General features: G+C 42.1%; 1 protein-coding gene across 2 annotated transcripts in view; it reads left to right on the top strand.

The window, feature by feature from the left end:
- cc2d2a (coiled-coil and C2 domain containing 2A) overlaps nucleotides 1-24,177 on the top strand; it is an 84,427-nt gene that overhangs the window by 34,544 nt on the left and 25,706 nt on the right. For both annotated transcript variants that reach the window (XM_060937663.1, XM_060937662.1), the window contains exons 12-27: nucleotides 952-1,088; nucleotides 3,307-3,438; nucleotides 10,174-10,383; nucleotides 10,491-10,597; nucleotides 10,704-10,844; nucleotides 14,475-14,631; nucleotides 14,756-15,012; nucleotides 16,419-16,596; nucleotides 16,681-16,834; nucleotides 16,939-17,086; nucleotides 17,404-17,542; nucleotides 18,172-18,375; nucleotides 20,155-20,247; nucleotides 20,544-20,635; nucleotides 23,800-23,967; nucleotides 24,064-24,169. In XM_060937663.1, coding sequence (XP_060793646.1) covers nucleotides 952-1,088; nucleotides 3,307-3,438; nucleotides 10,174-10,383; nucleotides 10,491-10,597; nucleotides 10,704-10,844; nucleotides 14,475-14,631; nucleotides 14,756-15,012; nucleotides 16,419-16,596; nucleotides 16,681-16,834; nucleotides 16,939-17,086; nucleotides 17,404-17,542; nucleotides 18,172-18,375; nucleotides 20,155-20,247; nucleotides 20,544-20,635; nucleotides 23,800-23,967; nucleotides 24,064-24,169 — 2,423 coding nt within the window. The remainder of the gene's footprint in view (nucleotides 1-951; nucleotides 1,089-3,306; nucleotides 3,439-10,173; nucleotides 10,384-10,490; nucleotides 10,598-10,703; nucleotides 10,845-14,474; nucleotides 14,632-14,755; nucleotides 15,013-16,418; nucleotides 16,597-16,680; nucleotides 16,835-16,938; nucleotides 17,087-17,403; nucleotides 17,543-18,171; nucleotides 18,376-20,154; nucleotides 20,248-20,543; nucleotides 20,636-23,799; nucleotides 23,968-24,063; nucleotides 24,170-24,177) is intronic.

The raw sequence follows: 24,177 nt of genomic DNA, 5'->3' as shown, positions 1-24,177 counted from the left end.
AAATTCCTCCACAGGTTGTGAGAGAAGTTGATTTCAGAAGAACGTACACCCTCATGAAATTGTCAAAGTACAAGTTATTTAATCAAGGATCAAAACTCTGGTAAAATTTTCACAAACGAAATTAAATCGCAATCTGCATATTATCGTCATATATCAAGGCCTTTTGCCAAGCTTCGAGAAATTCATCCAAAAACCGTGAGAGGAGTTGATATCAGAAGGAAAACACACCTTCATGAAATTGTGAAAGTACAAGGCTGCTAATCAAGGGCCACAACTCTGGTAAAATGCGACCGAATTGAACAAAATAACAATATGCGTATTACCAACATATAACAAATTAAAACATATACAAACATATATAAAATTTCTCCAAAAAATTGTGAGAGGAGGTGATTTCAGAAGGAAAACACACTCTCATGAAATTGTCAAAGTATAATTTTGTTAATCAAGGGCTGTAACTCTGGTAAAATGTGACCGAATTGAATGAAATTAAAATATGTGTATTACCGACATATAACAAAGAATCCTGCCAAGTTTCGTGAAATTCCTCCAAAAATTGTGAGAGGAGTTGATTTTCAGAAGGTGAGCACCCTTCCCGGGATGGACGGACGGACGGAAGGAAGAAAGGAAGGAAATCGCCATGACATAATCCCCCTTCGGGCCTTTCGGCCAGTGGGAGATAAAAACCTATGAATAAGTGGGGTATACAAACTTTTGACTGGTACTGTACATTAAATAAAGATGTACAGATTGTACACCAGTGTAGCTGATGATGTCAATTTGTATACAATTAATTCTTCTTTTTGTACAGTGCAACATTCACATGAAGTAGAACTCTGATTAATGTTCATGACTGGGATCAACCAAATAGTAGAACAGCAAGAAAACCTTGTGTGTGTGTGTGTGTGTGTGTGTGTGTGTGTGTGTGTGTGCATCCATTTTTTTCCTCAGTGCCTGCTTCTAGTAAACTCCCGGAGAACGTACGTCCCCGTTACCTGGAGGAGGAGGGTCTTTACGTAGGAGAGAGACCATACGTCTCCCTGACCAATCAGAACATTCTGGAAAACCGCATCGTGAAGCAAGATCAGGTACAGTAACTGATATAATGGTGATATTAACCTTGTCAAAGTTGTGAAACTTCTGTGTTTTGAGAAATAGGAACTTATTCATGACAATGATGGACACTTCCTTATGAAAATGGATGCACCTGCAGAGCTGCATGATGCCTCATTAAGATCTCACAGTAACACAAGTTGACCTAATAACCAGGGCATTTAAGCTCGTACCGTATCGACTCTGATATTTGTCTTGAGAATGAAAAAACCCTCCGCACTCTGTTTCATCTCATCTCATTATCTCTAGCCGCTTTATCCTTCTACAGGGTCGCAGGCAAGCTGGAGCCTATCCCAGCTGACTACGGGCGAAAGGCGGGGTACACCCTGGACAAGTCGCCAGGTCATCACAGGGCTGACACATAGACACAGACAACCATTCACACTCACATTCACACCTACGGTCAATTTAGAGTCACCAGTTAACCTAACCTGCATGTCTTTGGACTGTGGGGGAAACCGGAGCACCCGGAGGAAACCCACGCGGACACGGGGAGAACATGCAAACTCCACACAGAAAGGCCCTCGCTGGCCCCGGGGCTCGAACCCAGGACCTTCTTGCTGTGAGGCGACAGCGCTAACCACTACACCACCATGCCGCCACTCTGTTTCATAATACGAATATTTAGTTTTAATGTAATTATACCTGGTTAGGGTAAAGTGTAAAGTGTAAAATGTCCTTCATAGCAACTAGATGAACAACTTACATATTCTGGACCAATTTCGTGTTTTTTTATATGAAAGAATGTCCCTTTACACACTCATCCAGAAGGGTAATTTTGCACAAGGCCATCTGTCTACAGCAGAAAAAAATAAAATAACAAAACGCGTCTGGAAAAATCCCAAGGGAGTCTGGAGCCAGATTCGTGACGTCACCTGCGGAAGCGCCAGCAGGCTGCGCGAGCTTTGCACGGTTTCAGTGCACAGCCTGTGTACACCAAGCGCTCCCATTTCTCTCTCATTGTCCGGTCTTTTGGGAAACGATGAGTACTAATCCCATCAAGACTGGTGTTGCTACACCCTCCTACGATACATCTGTTAACCATTTTAATAATTACACGATAACGTTGAAGAAATTTGCAGAAAACCACCAGGTTGTTTTCTCATAAACAAACCAGCGCTGACGTAGGATTCAGAGGGAGGCGTCCCGCACGCGACGTCACGAAAATCAATGTTTGCCGGGAAATCCAAACGCCAAGTTTTTTCAGAGGCGGACCAATTCGCCTCAAATGGCTTGATTTCAACTGAATTTTTCTGGTATTGCGCAAGGAAAAAAATTGCAGAGAATAAATAATGTTACAGATATTTGACCAAAGTTTAATATAAAATAGGAGAATTACATTGATCTTGCTCCTGAATTTACCCGTGATATGCACTTTAAAATCTCTACAGCAGCATGTTTGCCTGTTCGAGCCCACTATACATACACATTGCCTTGAAATATAATCATTAAAATGCTCAAAATTAGATTATTTCTCATGCATCTAATGCTTGAAACATCTTTTTCCATCCATTATAGTTTGTTTAAAAACCCCCAAAACTTATTTTAGTTCATTTCCTGAACACGTTCACTCATGGAATATACAGAATATTCCACAAGTTCTGTACAACAGGAAGTTGCGTCATCCCAATTCTAGACTGAAAGTAAATTATTAATATAAAATGCATTTTAAATAAATCGTTATAACTCTGATGGTTTTTTAATATACAGTATTTTTGAGCTCTTTGATCAAAAGAAACTCAACCCTGTTATTCTGTTATGAAAAACTGTGAAATGTTAGATTGTTGAATGAGATGGGCGAACACGTTCTTTGATTGGTTAAATGTATGTTTTATCAGCTTCAATGATTTGAAAAAGTTTATTGTTTTAAAGAGTTCAGGGCCAAATGGCACCACAGTAGTAGAGTCAGCCCAGTGTTTATAATCCACTATCTTATCTCATATAGAGTTTGACAGATAGGTGGTTGGAGTTCTCTGTGCATGCACCATTTTGTAAATCGTGTCCATATGACGTCTTGGCAGTCACACAGAGATCAAATTCCCAAAGCAAACAGTGAAAAAAACATCCAGGCCTGTTGCTGATTATTTATGATAATTGTTGAAGTTGGAGGAAATTTGGTGCGTCCAGTTCTTTGTGTTCATCACTGAGGATCGTGTTTGCACAGAAACATGATGGCCTTTTCTTTCTGTTCAGGGTATGAAGTGGTTTGGCGATGATGGGCGGATCATGGCTCTGCCTGATCCAATCAAAGAGTCGTCATCAAGACCGCCTCTTTTCCATCTGGAGGAGGAGCTAGATCCAGCACTACAGATTGTCTACAGAAAGGTATTTTCATCAGTTTATACTGTATATGTTGATGTTGGATTCATTTGCTTACTAAAAGATATATTCATGTTGAAATGGAGAGTCTGTTTAAAATATTAAAATATTTTTAATAGGACCCGTTTTGCACAAACGTAATGAAACAGGACACAGTGTCTTTATTATTTTTTTTCCTCACCGGCCATCAGCTAGCGAGCTATTTCCATCATGCGTCGTCCGTCGTCCGTTCACAATTCACAAAAATTGCTACTCCTCACTGAGTTTTCACTGGATATTGATTCTGATTGTTTTGTTTGGAATATCTAATCAGTCTGCACAAAAGTTACTCCTTGGTTCTGTGATTTCTCATTAACAAGTTGCTAATTAGGCCGATCAACGAACTTTGAGGAAAATCGCTACTCCTCCCTGAGTTTTCAATGGATTTTGATTCTGATTGTTTTGTGTTGAAGATCAATTTGTTCTAATTGTTCTCATGAGGGGCGGCACGGTGGTGTAGTGGTGAGCACTGTCGCCTCACAGCAGGAAGGTTCTGGGTTCAAGCCCAGTGGCCGGTGAGGGCCTTTCTGTGCGGAGTTTGCATGTTCTCCCCGTGTCCGTGTGGGTTTCCTCCGGGTGCTCCGGTTTCCCCCACAGTCCAAAGACATGCAGGTTAGGTTAACTGGTGACTCTAAATTGACCATAGGTGTGAATGTGAGTGTGAATGGTTGTCTGTGTCTATGTGTCAGCCCTGTGATGACCTGGCGACTTGTCCAGGGTCTACCCCGCCTTTCGCCCGTAGTCAGCTGGGATAGGCTCCAGCTTGCCTGCGACCCTATAGAACAGGATAAGTGGTTACGGATAATGGGTGGATGGATGGATGGATGGATGGATGGATGGATGGATGGATCAAATTGTTCTAATTGTTCTCATGAGGGGTGGCACGATGGTGTAGTGGTTAGCACTGTCACCTCACAGCAAGAAGATTCTGAGTTCGAGCCCAGCAGCCAACGAGGGCCTTTCTGTGTGGAGTTTGCATGTTCTCCCCATGTCCGCGTGGGTTTCCTCCGGGTGCTCCGGTTTCCCCCACAGTCCAAAGACATGCAGGTTAGGTTAACTGGTGACTCTAAATTGACCGTAGGTGTGAATGTGAGTGTGAATGGTTGTTTGTCTCTATGTGTCAGCCCTGTGATGACCTGGCGACTTGTCCAGGGTGTACCCCGCCTCTCGCCCATAGTCAGCTGGGATAGGCTCCAGCTTGCCCACGATCCTGTGTAGGATAAGCGGTTACGGATAATGGATGGATGTTCTCATGAAGAGCTAATTATAAACGAGTCTGGTTTCTCATGGTATGACCGTGTGAGCTACTGCGTCGCTGACGCTCTGTTTTTTTATTTTTTCATATACAGTGGTGCTTGAAAGTTTGTGAACCCTTTAGAATTTTCTATATTTCTGCATAAATATGACCTAAAACATCATCAGATTTTCACACAAGTCCTAAAAGTAGATAAAGAGAACCCAGGTAAACAAATGAGACAAAAATATTATACTTGGTCATTTATTTATTGAGGAAAATGATCCAATATTACATATCTGTGAGTGGCAAAAGTATGTGAACCTCTAGGAATAGCAGTTAATTTGAAGGTGAAATTAGAGTCAGGTGTTTTCAATCAATGGGATGACAATCAGGCATGAGCTGGCACCCTGTTTTATTTAAAGAACAGGGATCTATCAAAGTCTGATCTTCACAACACATGTTTGTGGAAGTGTATCATGGCACGAACAAAGGAGATTTCTGAGGACCTCAGAAAAAGCGTTGTTGATGCTCCTCAAGCTGAAAAGGTTACAAAACCGTCTTTAAAGAGTTTGGACTCCACCAATCCACAGTCAGACAGACTGTGTACAAATGGAGGAAATTCAAAACCATTGTTACCCTCCCCAGGAGTGGTCGACCAACAAAGATCACTCCAAGAGCAAGGCGTGTAATAGTCGGTGAGGTCACAAAGGACCCCAGGGTAACTGCTAAGCAACTGAAGGCCTCTCTCACATTGGCTAATGTTAATGTTCATGAGTCCACCATCAGGAGAACACTGAACAACAATGGTGTGCATGGCAGGGCTGCAAGGAGAAAGCCACTGCTCTCCAAAAAGAACATTGTTGCTCATCTGTAGTTTGCTAAAGATCACGTGGACAAGCCAGAAGGCTATTGGAAAAATGTTTTATGGACAGATGAGACCAAATTAGGACTTTTTTGGTTTAAATGAGAAGCGTTGTTTGGAGAAAGGAAAACATATTCCAGCATAAGAACCTTATCCCATCTGTGAAACATGGTGGTGGTAGTATCATGGTTTGGGCCTGTTTTGCTGCATCTGGGCCAGGACGGCTTGCTATCATCGATGGAACAATGAATTCTGAATTATACCAGTGAATTCTAAAGGAAAATGTCAGGACATCTGTCCATGAACTGAATCTCAAGAGAAGGTGGGTCATGCAGCAAGACAACGACCCTAAGCACACAAGTCGTTCTACCAAAGAATGGTTAAAGAAGAATCAAGTTAATGTTCTGGAATGGCCAAGTCAAAGTCCTGACCTTAATCCAATGGAAATGTTGTGGAAGGACCTGAAACGAGCAGTTCATGTGAGAAAACCCACCAACATTCCAGAGTTGAAGCTGTTCTGTACGGAGGAATGGGCTAAAATTCCTCCAAGCCAGTGTGCAGGACTGATCAACAGTTACCGGAAATGTTTAGTTGCAGTTATTGCTGCACAAGGGGGTCACACCAGATACTGAAAGCAAAGGTTCACATACTTTTGCCACTCACAGATATGTAATATTGGATCATTTTCCTCAATAAATAAATGACCAAGTATAATATTTTTGTCTCATTTGTTTAACTGGGTTCTCTTTATCTACTTTTAGGACTTGTGTGAAAATCTGATGATGTTTTAGGTCATATTTATGCAGAAATATAGAAAATTCTAAAGGGTTCACAAACTTTCAAGCACCACTGTATTACATCACATCGAATTTTTTAATACTGTTAACACAAATTTGAGGCGACCACTATTTTTTCCAGTCAAGTCACTGCTCATTGTCCTTTTCAGTGATTGTTTTCACCTTGTATGATTTTCAGCCTAAAAAAAATCCACCAATAGGAGGACAGCGACAAATACAGTAGTGGTTATGTTGAAACGTAAAAGAAATTGATAACGGAGAGGAAAATATCCTTTTTACCTTGACAATGATTGTGTTTGTAACACCATTTTGCTTGATTGATTTTCTTTACGGCTATCGTCAGAGGGGATCTTCATTGTATTACCTGACATGGAAAACACCTGCATGTTTGCATTATCACACAGTCTGTTGTAGATTTTATTGGATTTATCTTATATGAAGGCTGTAACCATACAGTCTTAACCTGGCTCATTCATTTCTGTGCTCACATGCAGCTGTTGCTCGGTGACAGCCAGTAATATTTGTGGTGGTGAGGAGGGTCACGGTTAAGAGTGGTTCCAGATGGGTGATTATGTAATGATGAGGACGGGGCGCTTTGTTAGTGCAGGGCTGAGAGTGGACGCTATTAGGCCGGGCCAGACACATATAGGTCTGACAGAAGCGCTGATGTATGCGGAGAGTAAATCATCTGGCTACAATTTTCAAAATGTATAAGAGATTAGAGTAGAGACTCAAACGCCCTCTGCCCAGTTGATGTAATGCTTTGAGACACTCACCACAAAACAATTCCTGCTCATGGAATTGTAATTAAAAATGACCAGACAGCTTTGGTTCCCCAACAATGGAATGCACATTGATTATCATGTTTCAGAGTTATTATGACTTTAATATTGTTCTGCTTTCTCATAGTATGTAGTGCTCCCAAACATACAGAAATCATATATCAATCATACAGTACTGTGCAGAAGTCCTAGGCACATGTAAAGAAACGCTGTCAACCAAAAATGGCTTAAAAATGATGAAATTAAATGTTTCAACATTAAAAAAAATCCTATAAACAGGAAGCAGTAAACCATAATAAATGAAACAAAGTCAGTATTTGGTGCGAGACGACCCTTTGCTTTAAAAAAAAATAGTAGTGTCAGGTACAATGAGTGCAGTTTTATAAGGAAATGAGCTGTAGGTTTTACTGAGCATCTTACAGAACCAGAACCAGTTCTTCTGGACACTTTGACCATCACACTTGCTTCTTCATTTTGCACCGAAACCCCGTAGCCTTCATTATGTCCATACATTATCTGTAGCCGCTTATCCTGTACAGGGTTGTGGGCGAGCTGGAGCCTATTCCAGCTAACTACGGGCGAAAGGCGGGGTACACCCTGGACAAGTCGCCAGGTCATCACAGGGCTGACACATAGACACAGACAACCATTCACACTCACATTCACACCTACGCTCAATTTAGAGTCACCAGTTAACCTAACCTGCATGTCTTTGGACTGTGGGGGAAACCGGAGCACCCGGAGGAAACCCATGCAGACACGGGGAGAACATGCAAACTCCACACAGAAAGGCCCTCGTTGACCACTGGGTTCGAACCCAGAACCTTCTTGCTGTGAGGCGACAGTGCTAACCACTACACCACCCATTCATTATGTTTTCTTTTTTAATCTGAAAAGTGCTCTCTTATGTAATATGCTGCTCAGATACAATTTTTTTTGGTAACATTTAATTTTGTGCTGGAAAACGAACGTTTGGAACTCTACAGTGTTTTTGTAATGACTCGATAATGTAGAAGTCATAAAATAGAAATCTATAACAAAGTTTGTATGAAAAAAATAGGGTGCCTCAGACTTTTGCACAGTACTGTATAGCTTTAAAGTGCATATTCTGGACCAATTTCTTTTTTTTTTATATGAAAGTATGGCCCTTTACACACTCATCCAGAAGGGTCATTTTGCACAAGGCCATCTGTCTACAGCAGAAAAAATAAAATAACAAAACGCGTCTGGAAAAATCCCAAGGGAGTCTGGAGCCAGATTCGTGACGTCACCTGCGGAAGCGCCAGCAGGCTGCGCGAGCTTTGCACGGTTTCAGTGCACAGCCTGTGTAGACCAAGCGCTCCCATTTCTCTCTCATTGTCCGGTCTTTTGGGAAACGATGAGTACTAATCCCATCAAGATTGGTGTTGCTACACCCTGAAGAAATTTGCAGAAAACCACCAGGTCGTTTTCTCATAAACAAACCAGCGCTGACGTAGGATTCAGAGGGAGGCGTCCCGCACGCAACGTCACGAAATTCAGTGTTTCCCAGGAAATCCAAACGCCAAGTTTTTTCAGAGGCGGACCAATTCGCCTCAAATGGCTTGATTTCAACTGAATTTTTCTGGTATTGTACAAGGTAAAAAATATTGCAGAGAATGCAAAATGTGACAGATATTTGACCAAAGTTTAATATAAAATAGGAGAATTACATTGATCTTGCTCCTGAATTTACCCGTGATATGCACTTTAAAGTTCTTCTTAGTTTGCACAATTCATTTTTACTAGTTGACTCGTGATTTAGTTAAGCAGTCAGTTGGTGGGCTTTTCCATAGTTTCAAATAATTGATTCAGACATCACTCCCCCCCAGGATATCACTATTTTATTCGTGCAATTAAACCCAGATAAACAGCATCAAAGAAATAATTAAGCCTCACTTCAGTTAAGTACCATACACAGGCTGGAAATTACATTCCGGCTTCAGTACTTCTTTCGACTATGCTGTTAACAACGAAAATTAATGTGAAACAAATGTGCCAAAAAACAAAAAAATCTGTGTATCATCTCATTATCTGTAGCCGCTTTATCCTGTTCTACAGAGTCGCAGGCAAGCTGGAGCCTATCCCAGCTGACTACGGGTGAAAGGCGGGGTACACCCTGGACAAGTCGCCAGATCATCACAGGGCTGACACATAGACACAGACAACCATTCACACTCACATTCACACCTACGGTCAATTTAGAGTCACCAGTTACGGGGAGAACATGCAAACTCCACACAGAAAGTCCCTCTTCGACCACTGGGTTCGAACCCAGAACCTTCTTGCTGTGAGGCGACAGTGGTAACCACTACACCACCCATTCATTATGTTTTCTTCACCGTGCCGCCCTGTGTATCATATATTACATTATTTTTTGACATGGCATTTCACTCATGTAGATGACCTTGTGACAAACTCAGCCTCGCTGAAATTTAACTGTAAGTGCGCAGCGTGGAAGTTCATGTGTCAGTAGAGCCCGATGAGCAACATTCCTGAGACTATGGATGCATGAAAGCAAACAAAATAAAAAATAAATAAAACATACTTTTCACAGCATACTTTTCCATAATGAACAATTGACTGCAGAATTGGCTTCATCTAATCTGAAATATTTTTAGCCTAACAAAATAGGGCCGACATTTAGCCTCCTTTATAGCCTCGTCTGTGTAATCCCTAGTGTGGAGTAAATAAAGGACTGTGATGTTTAGATATTCTCAGTTGGAATTAAAAAAAAAAACCTTCATGTGCACATCCAAATCAGAATAAGTAACAGATGATTAGAATAATAATTTCTAGCTTCTAAAGTCAGTGTTTTGCAAACAAATTTTTCACACTGTCTTTTCAATAAGGACTTAATTGAAAACACAAGCTAGTATTTTGAACAGGCAGAACTTTGAAATTCAACATATTATGGAGTTTATTTGGATTGTTGAAGGCTAGTTAATTCATTAGAAGTGGCACAAATTGTTGCGTCAAAGCATAGCCGGCGTGTTCTTTGTGCAGGCGCTGAAATCTAAGCATGTCAACCGCTACATCGTGGGAGTTGGGGACCCAGCCGGAGACTACCAGCTGGACATTGATGTATCCGGGCTCATATTCTCCCACCATCCCCTGTTCAGCAGAGAGCATGTGCTGGGGGCTCGGCTGGCACAGCTGTACGACCAGCACCTCAGCAGACGGCAAAAAAACTTCACCTGTCTCCTGACAGATAAGGTAAAGTTAAGCAGCTTCAGTCCTGCTCAGTCACCATCGTAATAGCTTCCAATCTAAGACCTTTACGAAATAATACCGAACCTACTTTTCTGTGCTTGTGACTTCAGTTGAATGGGTTGAGAAAAGCGATTCACAATATGCTGGAGCTTCATGACGGAGAGGGCCTTAGTCTGGTGAGTCAGCAGAGAATTGTGGAGTACAAAAAGGAAATAAGGTAAGCAATTTTGAGTCTCTGATATCTTCAGTACAGTGTGTATATGGCATGAATACGATATTTTGTATATCTGCACTGAAAGTCTGGTTCGCCCATGTTTCGTCAGGCACACTCGTCAGCTCCGAGACTTAGAGCAAGAGAGAGACCGAACTCTGCTGAAGAGCATCGTCAAAGTGTGGAAAGAGCTTAAAGCCCTGCGGGAATTCCAGGGCTTCACCAACACGCCCTACAAACTCTATATCAGGAAGTGCGTACAGCTACAAACAACCAGCATTCCAAAAGAAACATCGATCTAATCATCATACACAACGTGGCTCTTCAGTTAACAGCAAACACACTCTTCATCATCATCATAATGAACACCAGAATTGATCCAGTGTACCTAAGTAAACATGGACAAACTAAATCAAATCTACATCCATCCATTATCTGTAGCCGCTTATCCTGTCCTACAGGGTCGCAGGCAAGCTGGAGCCTATCCCAGCTGACTACGGGCGAAAGGCGGGGTACACCCTGGACAAGTCGCCAGGTCATCACAGGGCTGACACATAGACACAGACAACCATTCACACTCACATTCACACCTACGCTCAATTTAGAGTCGCCAGTTAACCTAACCTACATGTCTTTGGACTGTGGGGGAAGCCGGAGCACCCGGAGGAAACCCACGCGGACACGGGGAGAACATGCAAACTCCGCACAGAAAGGCCCTCGCCGGCCTCGAACCCAGGACCTTCTTGCTGTGAGGCAACAGTGCTAACCACTACACCATCGTGCCACCCAAATCAAATCTATTCAACAAAAATAAATAAATGAGTCCAACACTCTTCAATAAAAGTAATCTAACCAGTTTTTAGCAGTCACACTCAGCACTGACCAATGAGCATAAAAAACAGACTCAACACTACTTATTGTTATACATACACGACACTTTTTCAATGACATAAAAACATGTGTTCTATTCCCTTCTAGTGGGTTTCATTCATTTGGTTTGATAGCATGCAATATTGTTCGCATATCGCGTATCCTATGTGCATTATGTCACTCTACCCAATGGACAGTGAGCATTGAATATGGTTGACGATGTTGCATGGTTCTCACGACAACATGACGTCACACATCGGAGACGTCAAACTTCCACGCTAGGCGAGCAACCGTGACAATTTGTAAACAAACATGGCTGCCAGGTTTGCTTCATGAAGTACAGAAGGTTTTGAGAGAATTTTGCAAGAGAAATTTGCACTGAACACCCGAAAGGAATGTGTATATATAATAATAATAATAGGCGGCACGGTGGTGTAGTGGTTAGCGCTGTCGCCTCACAGCAAGAAGGTCCTGGGTTCGAGCCCCGGGGCCGGCGAGGGCCTTTCTGTGCGGAGTTTGCATGTTCTCCCCATGTCCGCGTGGGTTTCCTCTGGGTGCTCCGGTTTCCCCCACAGTCCAAAGACATGCAGGTTAGGTTAACTGGTGACTCTAAATTGACCGTAGGTGTGAATGTGAGTGTGAATGGTTGTCTGTGTCTATGTGTCAGCCCTGTGATGACCTGGCGACTTGTCCAGGGTGTACCCCGCCTTTCGCCCGTAGTCAGCTGGGATAGGCTCCAGCTTGCCTGTGACCCTGTAGAACAGGATAAAGCGGCTACAGATAATGAGATGAGAATAATAATAATAATATTGGCTGGCTTTTTTTCATGGTATTTCAGATATATTCCATTCAGCTAGCACGATATTGAACTCATCTTTGACTCGTTCAGTATCACGCTAGCTGAATGGAATATATCTGATATACCACTCAACAACATCCAATATTATTTAAATAAACACCAGTGAAACAGTTCAGCATGCTTCAACAAACAACAAAGCTTTCATTCAAGAATATCCAATGAAAAAACAAGTGATCCACCAACACCTTCCAACAAACTAACAAAACGATCCTAAATATGACAGTAAAACTCAACTCATTACTACTTAATTAATCCAGCAATTTTTAACAAATCTCATCTCATTATCTCTAGCCGCTTTATCCTGTTCTACAGGGTCGCAGGCAAGCTGGAGCCTATCCCAGCTGACTACGGGCGAAAGGCGGGGTACACCCTGGACAAGTCGCCAGGTCATCATTTTTAACAAATACTAACAAAAAAAATTAATAACTCAAATCAACCAGCACTGGATTTTGATCACTCATTAATCAATGATTAATCCATTACTCTCCAACAAACACTCCTGTCAAAGTCCCTCTCGCACCAGAATCTGGTCTTCCCAGGCAGTCTCCTGTCCTAGTACTACCTAACTACTTGAGGCACATGGGTATGGCGCCGATCTCTGTTTCCGTAGCCCTCGGCCTCTCACCTATTATATAGCTCGGGTTACAGTGGGGGGCTAGTTCTCTGGTAACCGCAAGAGTTTGACTTCCTCACTCGCATCTGTATTGCAGCGTGTCTTGCCACATAGCAGTAGATACCTTTTTTATGATGGTCTTTGGTGTGACCCGATTGCAAGTAGAACCCGCAATCTCCTGGTCGAGAGACGGACACGCTAACCACTAGGCCAATTTGCGGTAAATAATCCTGTAGTCTCCACTAAATCTACACTACCGTTCAAAAGTTTGGGGTCACCCAGACAATTTTGTGTTTTCCATGAAAAGTCACACTTTTATTTCCCACCATAAGTTGTAAAATGAATAGAAAATATAGTCAAGACATTTTTCTGGCCATTTTGAGCATTTAATCGACCCCACAAATGTGATGCTCCAGAACCTCAATCTGCTCAAAGGAAGGTCAGTTTTATAGCTTCTCTAAAGAGCTCAACTGTTTTCAGCTGTGCTAACATGATTGTACAAGGGTTTTCTAATCATCCATTAGCCTTCTGAGGCAATGAGCAAACACATTGTACCATTAGAACACTGGAGTGATAGTTGCTGGAAATGGGCCTCTATACACCTATGGAGATATTGCACCAAAAACCAGACATTTGCAGCTAGAATAGTCATTTACCACATTAGCAATGTATAGAGTGGATTTCTGATTAGTTTAAAGTGATCTTCATTGAAAAGAACAGTGCTTTTCTTTCAAAAATAAGGACATTTCAAAGTGACCCCAAACTTTTGAACGGTAGTGTAAAGCTTATCATCAAACACTAACACTTTAATCCAACACTCTCCAACAAACACCAATGATTAATCCAGCACTTTCCAACAAACACCAACTAAATACTAAAAACACTAATCCAAGACTCTCCATCCTACACCAACGCTCCAACAAGCACCAACACACTGATCCAGTACTTTTCAGCAAACCACTGACACCTTAATCCAATACTCTTTCAAACACTGAATCAGTATTCTCCAACAAACACTAATGATGAATCTGTTTGAGTGTTTCGTTTAATTATTGGTGTTTGTTGGAGTGTTGGATTAACATGTTAGTATTTTTTGCAATCTATTACATTGATTCAGCACTGTCCGATAAAAAAAATCAGTACTTCACCAATGTTAATCCAGTACTCCACATCAAATTTAACACTCTTAATCGAACTTTTGCACATTAATGCAGCACTTTCTAACAAACACTAAAGATTCATATAGCATTGTCCAACAGATACCAAGTGCTAAGACACTGGTCATTGATATTTGTTGAAAAGTATTGGGTTAAGATGTTGGTGTTTGGACTTGGAATTATTGGCTTTTATGCCTTGGTCTTCTCTCAGTCTTGGATATTGGTCTCAACCAAGAGTCTGTAAAAATAATGTCTCTGCTTTCTGGCAACCATCACTGTTCTTCAGCAGATATGAGCAAAGCAACAAGAGCTGCAGTGTCATGCCATTAAATAGTATATAAAAGCTTTATTGGACAGTTTTCCCACATTCTTTTATCCCCTCAGAGAGGAGGTGGAGCGAGAACAGGATGAACGAGAACACGAGGCAGAGATCTTAGCTGAGGTGGCTGAGCTACAGACAGAAGCAACAGAGGATTATGAGAGGAAGATGGTTGAGTACCGAAGACATCTGGAGGAATGGAGGTCCTGGAGGAGGAAGCAGGTACCATTATGACAGTATTATTGTTAATTGCGCAACATTAAAAAGAGAGAGAGTATGGTTATAGTTAACCTAGCAGTGACATTTATTCATTTTTAAGTAAAACAGTTTGAATGATTCATTTTAGAAAGCTGCAAAGAAGAAGCAGAAGAGGAGAAGACAGCAGTCTCCAGGTGAGGAAGAGGAAGAAGAGGATGAGCACAGTGAGGAAGAGCCGGGAGAGACACGAGTGAAACCAGAACCTCCAGAGAAACCGGACACAGCAAGTTTGGAGCAGCAGGTCCGAGAGAAAGCTGCCAAGATCCGCAGGAAACCTGGAGAATCGGTTTTGGTTCCAGAACTTACCGTCTCCTTTCCGGTCACACCTAATGAGCAGTGTCCACGGTAAACAGACAGATCGCACACCCATGATATCATGAATAAATACAGATAAAATACATGGAAATGTAATCGATTGGGACTGATAGCTGGGCTACAGACAATTATGATCTTTGAGATTTGTATTGAGCCCTGAGAAGATATAAATGAAAATGTATTTTATTTAAAAATGTAATTGAGAGTAAGTAAGTAAGTAAAAGTATTCATTTTCAATCACACTTTGTATGAAATATACATCTCCTTTAATATAACTTAAGTATGGGAACAAAGTGCTCCCCCTGTTCTGTGCTGTGTGGGTGAACTTCTGAACAGGGCATTCCAATTGACAATTATGCAACCAACTTTAATAAAAGAAAAACGTCTACACAAGTTTCAGTTTTACAGATTTTTACACTATATAGTGCTTTTCTCACAAAGTAGTTTTATAGAAACCTAGAGCCGACTGAAAACATTATTCATAAGAAAAGCTTATAAGAACAATTGAAAGGAACCAAAACTGAGAAAGAGGAACCTTAGCTTGTCAACTTCAGCTTGTGGAATTACAGAAGGAAGAGTTAAAATACCAGGGTGGTATAGTGGTTAGCAACGTCGCCTCACAGCAAGAAGGTTCTGGGTTCAGAAGCCCAGCGGCCGACGAGGGCCTTTACTGTGTGGAGTTTGCATGTTCTCCCCATGTCTGCATGGGTTTCCTCCGGGTGCTCCGGTTTCCCCCACAGTCCATTAGGCTAATTGGTGACCGTAGGTGTGAATGTGAGTGTGAATGGTTCTCTGTCTCTATGTGTCAGCCCTGCGATGACCTGGTGACTTGTCCAGGGTGTACCCCGCCTCTCGCCCATAGTCAGCTGGGATAGGCTCCAGCTTGCCCGCGACCCTGTAGAACAGGATAAGCAGATACAGATAATGGATGAATGGAGTTAAAATACCAGAATGTAAGTTGCTGTATGATAGGATAGGATAGGATAGGATAGGATAGGATAGGATAGGATAGGATAGGATAGGATAGGATAGGAGGAGCATGTGAGAATTACCGTCTATTAGGAAACTGTCAAAAAATGTTTCAATATATCTTAACCAACAAATATCGATGATCTTTATACTAATCTTTATATGAAACATTAGAGCAGACAAGTAAACAAATACTGTAGCTCCAAAATGCATTTTACATGGTGATGATGATGATGATGATGATGATGATGATGGGTTGTTCAACATCTCTGTTTTCCCAGAAAGAGATGCGAAGCCAACATGGAGGCTTATAGAGTTAACCCGTAAACACAGTACAGCGGTTGTACTTGAAACAGAATTTAAGTCGTACTATTCATTCCCTGTTTATATGGATTGTAAACAGTGGTACTGAGTTACCGCTCTTTCTCCAGCTGTGTGCCATGTGTTGTGTCTTGTCCTGTTCCCAGAGGTGAATTTGCACGGAGGGAGGATGTAGCAAAGCGCTCTCTCTTCATCAAAGTGCTGTACAACGGCAAAGAAGTTTCCAGAACAGACAGTCGCTCACTCGGTATGGACTTCCGAGTTCACTTCGGCCAGATGTTCAACCTGAAGATCGTGAACTGGCCCGAAAGCATCAAACTGCAGGTAGTGTGTATTTGTGTGTGGGTGGGTGTGTGTGAAAGAGAGAAAGAGAGAGAGAGGTTTGACTTTACGTACTCTGCATGTCAGATATATGAGAGCGCCGGATCATCCACCAATCTGTTAGCCGAGGTGTGTGCACCGATTCCGGAAACTTCCATCTTAACAGGAAGTGCCTCGTCTGAAGAGATGGAGTTCAGCAGCAACCAGAGGGTCGCGTTTAACCATGAGGGCGTTGGCAGTGGTATGACCGCATTCAAAGACTGAAGGCCTTTTAGCGAAGTTTAGTCAATGGACATTTATACACATGACTTAAAAATGCTGTGTGTTGGGTGTGTGTTGTTTCAGACGTGCCATTTTCGTTCATGGCTGATGGCAGTAACAAGCAGACGCTGCTGACCTCAGGGAAGCTGTCCTGCTGTGTGTCATGGGCTGTAGGAGAAGATGACCTGCCCCTGGCTCCGCCCTCTGGGCAGCCCGGTGCAGGTATACACAGGTGAGAGACTAAAAGACAACACCATGCACACAAACAGCAACTTCTACGTCACACACTCTATAGCACAATCGTAGAGCTATGCCCAAATCTTGTTGAAGTAGAAATAGAGAAAAACTAGGTGAACACTGACAGATGATCGGGTGTTCAAGAAGTCATCTACATCACCATAGCAACCATAACAGAACAGTGACGCTTGTGCTAATATTTATCCACATTCTGACTCCTCAGATTAGAATTACGAGCCAATATTAATACTTTTTATGCTCTCTCTCTTTCTCTCTCTCGCACGCGCGCGCGCTAACTCACTCACTCTGTAGTGGTCTGAGGCAGATGGATGCTATAGCGTGCATCGGGGCGTCTGGACTAAACGACATGAAGAAACTGGGGAAATGGGCAGCCGAATCTCGCCTTGACCCCAACGACCCCAACAACTCCTCCATAATGCAGCTGCTCTCAGTGCGTGAGCTCACACCATAATCAGCTCCACATTAGCTGATTAAAGTGGATAATGCTAGATTTGTACACCAAACACATTAATCTTCAAGCCCAAGATTGATTATTTTATGCAACTTAGATTGATTTTTCATATATTTTGACAGAGGAGCTTCTGTGATTCATTAACGAGAGCTCAAAATCACATGCCAGGGAGAAGATTGAGAATCTGTAGCAAGACTTGAAAACTGTCCATCAAGAAATGATATTTAACCTGACAGATTTTGAGCAATTGAGTCAGGATGAAAAATATCAGAATCCAGATGTGTAAAGCTGATAGAGACATAACTCAGAAGAGCTGTGTTTACAAGCAATGGTAGTTCTGGGCCAGAGGGTGAATACATATACAAGCAACAAATGTTTTGTTGAATTTATCTTCGTAACATAATGATAAATCTTTTACACCATGAAGCATTAGACATATTGTGTAAATCGTACGGTGAAAATCCCAATTACGTCCGTTTTAACGACAGGTTGTAACACTAGAAAATATTGAAACATGGCGGGGGGGAATAATTATTAACAAGCGATTGTGATGGCATGTGAAAGAGGCCAGTTTGCACACACACCACCTCATCTCTGTCAATCCACAGGTGGCGAGCGGCGGGGAGATAGCGGTCCCGGATTATTTCCGACTGGAACAGCTGCAGGAGGAGTTTAACTTCGTGTCTGATGAGGAGCTGGAGCGCTCACGCCGCTTTCGTTTGCTCAGGCTGAGGAGCCAGGAGGTGGCAGAGTTTCGCCATTTTAAATCTGTGCCTTCCACTGAACGGGAGATCTCGGAGAAAGTGTTTGAGGTTCAATCTCTAGTTCCATAGATCATGCTGATGAATTAAACCCTTTTCTTATACAAACAAGCCATTCACAGCCACCATATTTTCTGCATTCTTTGGCTGAGATGTTAAATATACAGTCAAGCCGGAAAGTCTGCACACCCCTTTCACCTTCTCCACGTTTTATTACATTACAGACTTATTCTACAATAGATTGAGTTCATTTTTTGCCTCAAACATCTACACACAATCGCCAAGAATTACGAAGTGAAAACAGGTTTTTAGAAAATATGCAATTTTATTTTACTGATAAAAATAGGTTATTTAAGGGTTACATATGTGTACACACCCTTAGCCTAATACTTGGTTGATGCACTTTTGGCAACAATTACAGCTTAAAGGCGTCTTGGGAAAGAAGCTACAAGCTTGGTACACTTGTTTCTGGACATTTTTGCCCATTCCTCTTGGCATATCCTTGCAAGCTCCGTCAGGTTGGATGGGGAGCATCGGGCAACAGCCATTTTCAGCTCCTTCCACAGATGTTCAGTTGGATTCAGGTCTGGGCTCTGGCTGGGCTACTCAAGGACATTCACAGACTTTCTCCGAAGCCACTCCTTTGTTCTCTTGGCTGTGTGCTTCAGGTCGTTGTCATGTTGGAAGGTAAACCGTCGCCCCAGTCTGAGGTCCAGAGCGCTCTGGAGCAGGTTTTCTTCAAGGATCTCGGTGTACTTAGCTGCATTCATCTTTCTCCCAATCAGGACTAGTCGCCCCGTTCCTGCTGCTGAAAACATCCCCACATCATGATGCTGCCACCACCATGCTTCACTGTAGGGATGGCATTAGCCAGGTGATGAGCAGTGCCTGGTTTCCTCCGGACGTGACACTTGGTATTCAGGCCAAAATGTTCAATTTTGGTTTCATCAGATCAGAGAAGCTAATTTCTCATGGTTTGAGAGTCCTCTAGGTGCCTTTTGGCAAACTCCAAGCGGGCTGTCATGTGCCTTTTACTAAAGAGTGGTTTCCGTCTGGCCACTCTACCATAAAGGCCTGATTTGTGGAGTGCTGCCTGGATGGTTGATCTTCTGAAAGGTTCTCCCATCTCCACAAGGATATGCTGGAGCTCTGTCAGAGTGACCCTCGGGTTCCTGCTCACCTCCCTGGCCAAGGCCCGTCTTCCCAGATCACTCAGTTTGGCCAGGCAGCCAGGTCTAGGAAAATTCTTGGTGGTTCCAAACGTCTTTCATTTACGAATGATGGTGGCCACCGTGCTCTTTGGGACCTGTAAAGCTGCAGCAATTTTTCTGTACCCTTCTCCAGATCTATGCCTTGACACAATTCTGTTTCTGAGGTCTGCAGATAATTCCTTTGACCCCATGGCTTGGAGTTTGCTCTGACATGCACTGTCAACTGTGGGACCTTATATAGGCAGGTGTTGGTGATCCCTAAGCATGTCCAATCAATTGAATTTACCACAGGCGGACTCCAATTAAGTTGTAGAAACATCTCAAGCAGTATCAGTGGAAACAAAATGCACCTCAGCTCACTTTTGGGTGTCATATCAAAGGGTGTGCACACTTGTGTACATATGATATTTTACATTTTGATTTTTAATAAATTAGCACAAATGTCTAAAAACCTGCTTTCACTTTGTCATTATGGGCTATTTTGTGTAGAATTCTGTGACAAAAAATGAACTCAATCTATTGTAGAATAAGTCTGTAACGTAATAAAAAGTGGAGAAGGTGAAAGGGGCGTGCAGACTTTCCAGCTTGACTGTAAATATTATTTTGTTAAATATGTCAGGATTATGAACGCAGGCTGAAGGAAGGAGAGATGGTCGACACCAAAGAGCACATGGATGCACACAGAGCTCTGGTGGCCAAGTATTTACAGAAAGTAAGTGTTGATTTATTAATTGTGATTGGTCTAATCAGTGCACTTGTCCTCGTACAGCTAACACACGGAGCTGTATGTGTGGTGGAAATGTCTCATAAGCTGTTAAAAATAAACACATGTAATTGTTGATATGGTGAAGGTTTCTCTGAGGGATTGTTTCTATTACAGATGCTGTAATATTCTTCGTACATGAAGTTCACTTTTCTCAGGAAGTGCGTCTATTTGTAGAATGGTTATGGAAGTGATACCACTGGCTTTCACTTGTACACCTACTTGTCTTCTTCTTCTCCTTTCAGGTGCAGGAATCCGTCATTAATCGCTTCCTCATAGCGAAGCGTCATTATGTTCTGTCGGATGTGATAGTAGAAGAGGAGGTACCAAGCATCGGGTAACCACTGTTCCTCCCCCGACAAGTTGACCATCTTTATTTTTATTACTTAGCTCAACTGAGCTATTTTAAATGTTTAGGAAAAAACTTGGTCTGGGATGTAAAGAGCAGTTCTCTACTTGCACATTTTATTTTCTTGAATTTACTTTTCAGTTTGTTTGATCATATTATTTCAGAAATTTATTTACTGATCTCTTATTTAATTCTTCATTTCCTCTTTGCGTTGTTGTCATCTAGTTTTATACGTATAATGCTTTTAATAATAGACATACACTACCAGTCAAAAGTTTGTACACCCTTACTCATTCATAGTTTTTTCTGTATTTTGTATTTTTTACATTGTAGAACAACATTGAAGACATCAAAACTATGAAATAACACATGGGACATATATGGAATTACGTGGTAAACAAAAAAAGTGTTTAAAAAATGTTTCGTATTTTAGATTCTTCAGCGTAGCCAGCGTTTCCCTTGATGACGCTTTGCACACTATTGGCATTATCTTAACCAGCTTCATGAGGTTGTCACCTGGAATGCTTTTCAATTAACAGGTGTGTCTCATCAAAAGTTAATTAGTGCCATTTCTTGCCTTTTTAATGCGCTTGAGATCAAACAGTAAATAATAACAATACAGTAAATAGCCCTATTCAACAACTGGAGTAATCCATACAGTATTATGTCAAGAAACCGCTCAACTAAGTAAAGAGAAACGGCATCCATCATTACTTTAGGACATGAAGTGACTTTTAATTAATAACAAGAGTCATCAGGAGAGAACGTATCCTCCCGGCTCCCATATGAAACCCACTCCAAAGTTTCCTAAGTTGAATTGGTTGCCATGGAAATACGGAAAAAAGAAAAATCACAGAAATCCCAAAATGTCAAAAGGCACAACTCCTCTAGGCACTTAACATACAGTAACTATCAGGTTTTGTGAAAAAAATTCCAAATAGTTTTTAGAGTAAAGAATAAAGAAAAAACATTGAATTAGAAGGTGTGTCCAATCTATTGACTGGTACTGTAAATATATTTACAGTTGCCATCAGAAGTTTACATACATGGACGTGAATATCATGGCAATATTGGGCTTTCAGTGATTTCTTTGAACTGCTCTTTTTCTGTGTGAGAATGATTGTACAGCATACATCTTTCATAGAAAAAAACCAAGTATTTGGTGCACAAGTTTAATATATTTCAGATTTTTTGAAATCAAAATAGGGTCAAAATTATACCTACAGGGCCAAAATTATACACACGTCCACTTAGATTATTAATTCAGTGGTGCTGAAACTTCCAAAATGTCTTGACTTGCCAAGGTCTCTTAAATTCCTGTTAGTGATCATAATTGATGACAGCTGGTAACTTCTCTGTGCTACCATAAAGATTTGTTTGACAGCACTGATTGGATTGACCAACACACATTTCAATGGGAAAGTCCAAGTAGCTCAGTGCAGATCTGAGAAAGAGGATCATAGAATTACACAACTCAGGAATGTCTCTTGGAGCCATTTCTAAACAACTGCAGATTCCAAGATCATCAGTGCAAACAATTGTATGTAAGTACGAGTTATTGGGAGGTGTAGAAACATTGCCAAACCACTTTGCTGGAAGAAGACCAAACTGTCATCCTCACCTGAGAAGAAATTGGTTTGGTTATTAGGAAGACAACAACCCAGGAGCCACCAAGACACAGACCTGCCATGAACTGGAAGCTGCTGGAACACTGTCTACAGTCAAGTGAGTTTTATATCGCCATCGACTGAGAGGCTGCTGTCCAGGAAAGAAGCCCCTGCTCTAAAATCAATACCTTCAAACTCAGATAAAGTTTGCAGCTGACCACATGGACAAAGAAAAAACCTTCTGGAGAAATGTTTTATGGTCAGATGAGCCAGAGATTGGCCATAATAACCAGAGGTACAGAGGAACAGTGTACCAACTGTTAGGTATGGTGGTGGTAGCATCATACATTGGAGCTGTTTTGCTGCCAGGGAAACTGGTGCATTGCACAAAGTGGATGGAATCATGAAAAAAGAGAATTACCTCAGAATCATTCTGCTTAACCTCAAAACATCAGAAACTTGGACAGAATTGGGGGTTCCAACAGGACAATGACCTCAAATACACATCAAAGCTGGTTGTGAAATGGATAAAGCAGGTTAACATTAAGCTTAAAACAAATCCTGATCTCAACCCTATTGAAAATCTGTGGACTGTGCTTAAAAGTCGAGTTTGTGCCAAGAAACATATAAATTGAATTCTCATCTCATCTCATTATCTCTAGCCGCTTTATCCTTCTACAGGGTCGCAGGCAAGCTGGAGCCTATCCCAGCTGACTACGGGCGAAAGGCGGGGTACACCCTGGACAAGTCGCCAGGTCATCACAGGGCTGACACATAGACACAGACAACCATTCACACTCACATTCACACCTACGGTCAATTTAGAGTCACCAGTTAACCTAACCTGCATGTCTTTGGACTGTGGGGGAAACCGGAGCACCCGGAGGAAACCCACGCAGACACGGGGAGAACATGCAAACTCCACACAGAAAGGCCCCCGCCGGCCCCGGGGCTCGAACCCAGGACCTTCTTGCTGTGAGGCGACAGCGCTAACCACTACACCACCGTGCCGCCCTAAATTGAATTGAACTCTTCCAATTCTGCCAAGAAGAGTGGTCAAATATCCAACCACAATTCTGCCAGAAACTTGTTGATGGTGCCCAAAAGCATCTGGTCAAGGTGAAACTTCCTAAGGAACATTTCACCAAATATCAGGTTCACTGTACTGTATGTATATTTTTGACCCTGTGTCGATTTCAGAATACCCACAATATATTAAAACCTGGGCACCAATTTCCATCCATCACCTGTAGCCGCTTATCCTGTTCTACAGGCTCGCAGGCAAGCTGGAGCCTATCCCAGCTGACTATGGGCGAGAGGCAGGGTACACCCTGGACAAGTCGCCAGGTCATCGCAGGGCTGGGCACCAAATTCCATTTTTTTAAATTAAATATGTATGTTGTACCATCATTATGCCACTGAAAAAGAACAGTTCAAAGAAATCATTAAAAGTCCCTATATAGTCATGACATTCACGTCCCTGTATGTAAACTTCTGGCTGCTACTTTATCAGAATGACACCATGACTCTGATTCATATTGTCAGAATTTTAGGCCTGAACCTGTTCAAGCTGGCCGAGCCCAAGCGTCCTCTGAAGCCTCGGAGAAAAGAGAGGAAGAAAGTGACGGCTCAGAACCTTTCAGATGGAGACATCAAACTGCTGCTGAACATCATCAGAGGCTACGACATCCCCGTCCGTAAACCTCACACCAGGTACACACAGATGTGGATTTTAATCAGTGTAATGAAATGCAGTATTTCTGGTATTTTCTCAAATATTTTCATAACGGTGCTGTTATTTATTTATAGCAAACCTGCAGTGGCATCTAAGAGCACTCGCTCTTACGCTGAGCCATTTACATCAGCTCAGTCCTCTCAGACTGCACTTCAGGGTGGCGAGTGGCCCCTCGGCCAGGTAACTCG

Source organism: Neoarius graeffei, chromosome 13, assembly GCF_027579695.1.
Source record: "Neoarius graeffei isolate fNeoGra1 chromosome 13, fNeoGra1.pri, whole genome shotgun sequence".
NCBI classification, from domain to species: domain Eukaryota; kingdom Metazoa; phylum Chordata; class Actinopteri; order Siluriformes; family Ariidae; genus Neoarius; species Neoarius graeffei.
Note: the sequence above shows the minus strand (reverse complement) of the source record. Positions and strands in the feature narration are given on the sequence as shown.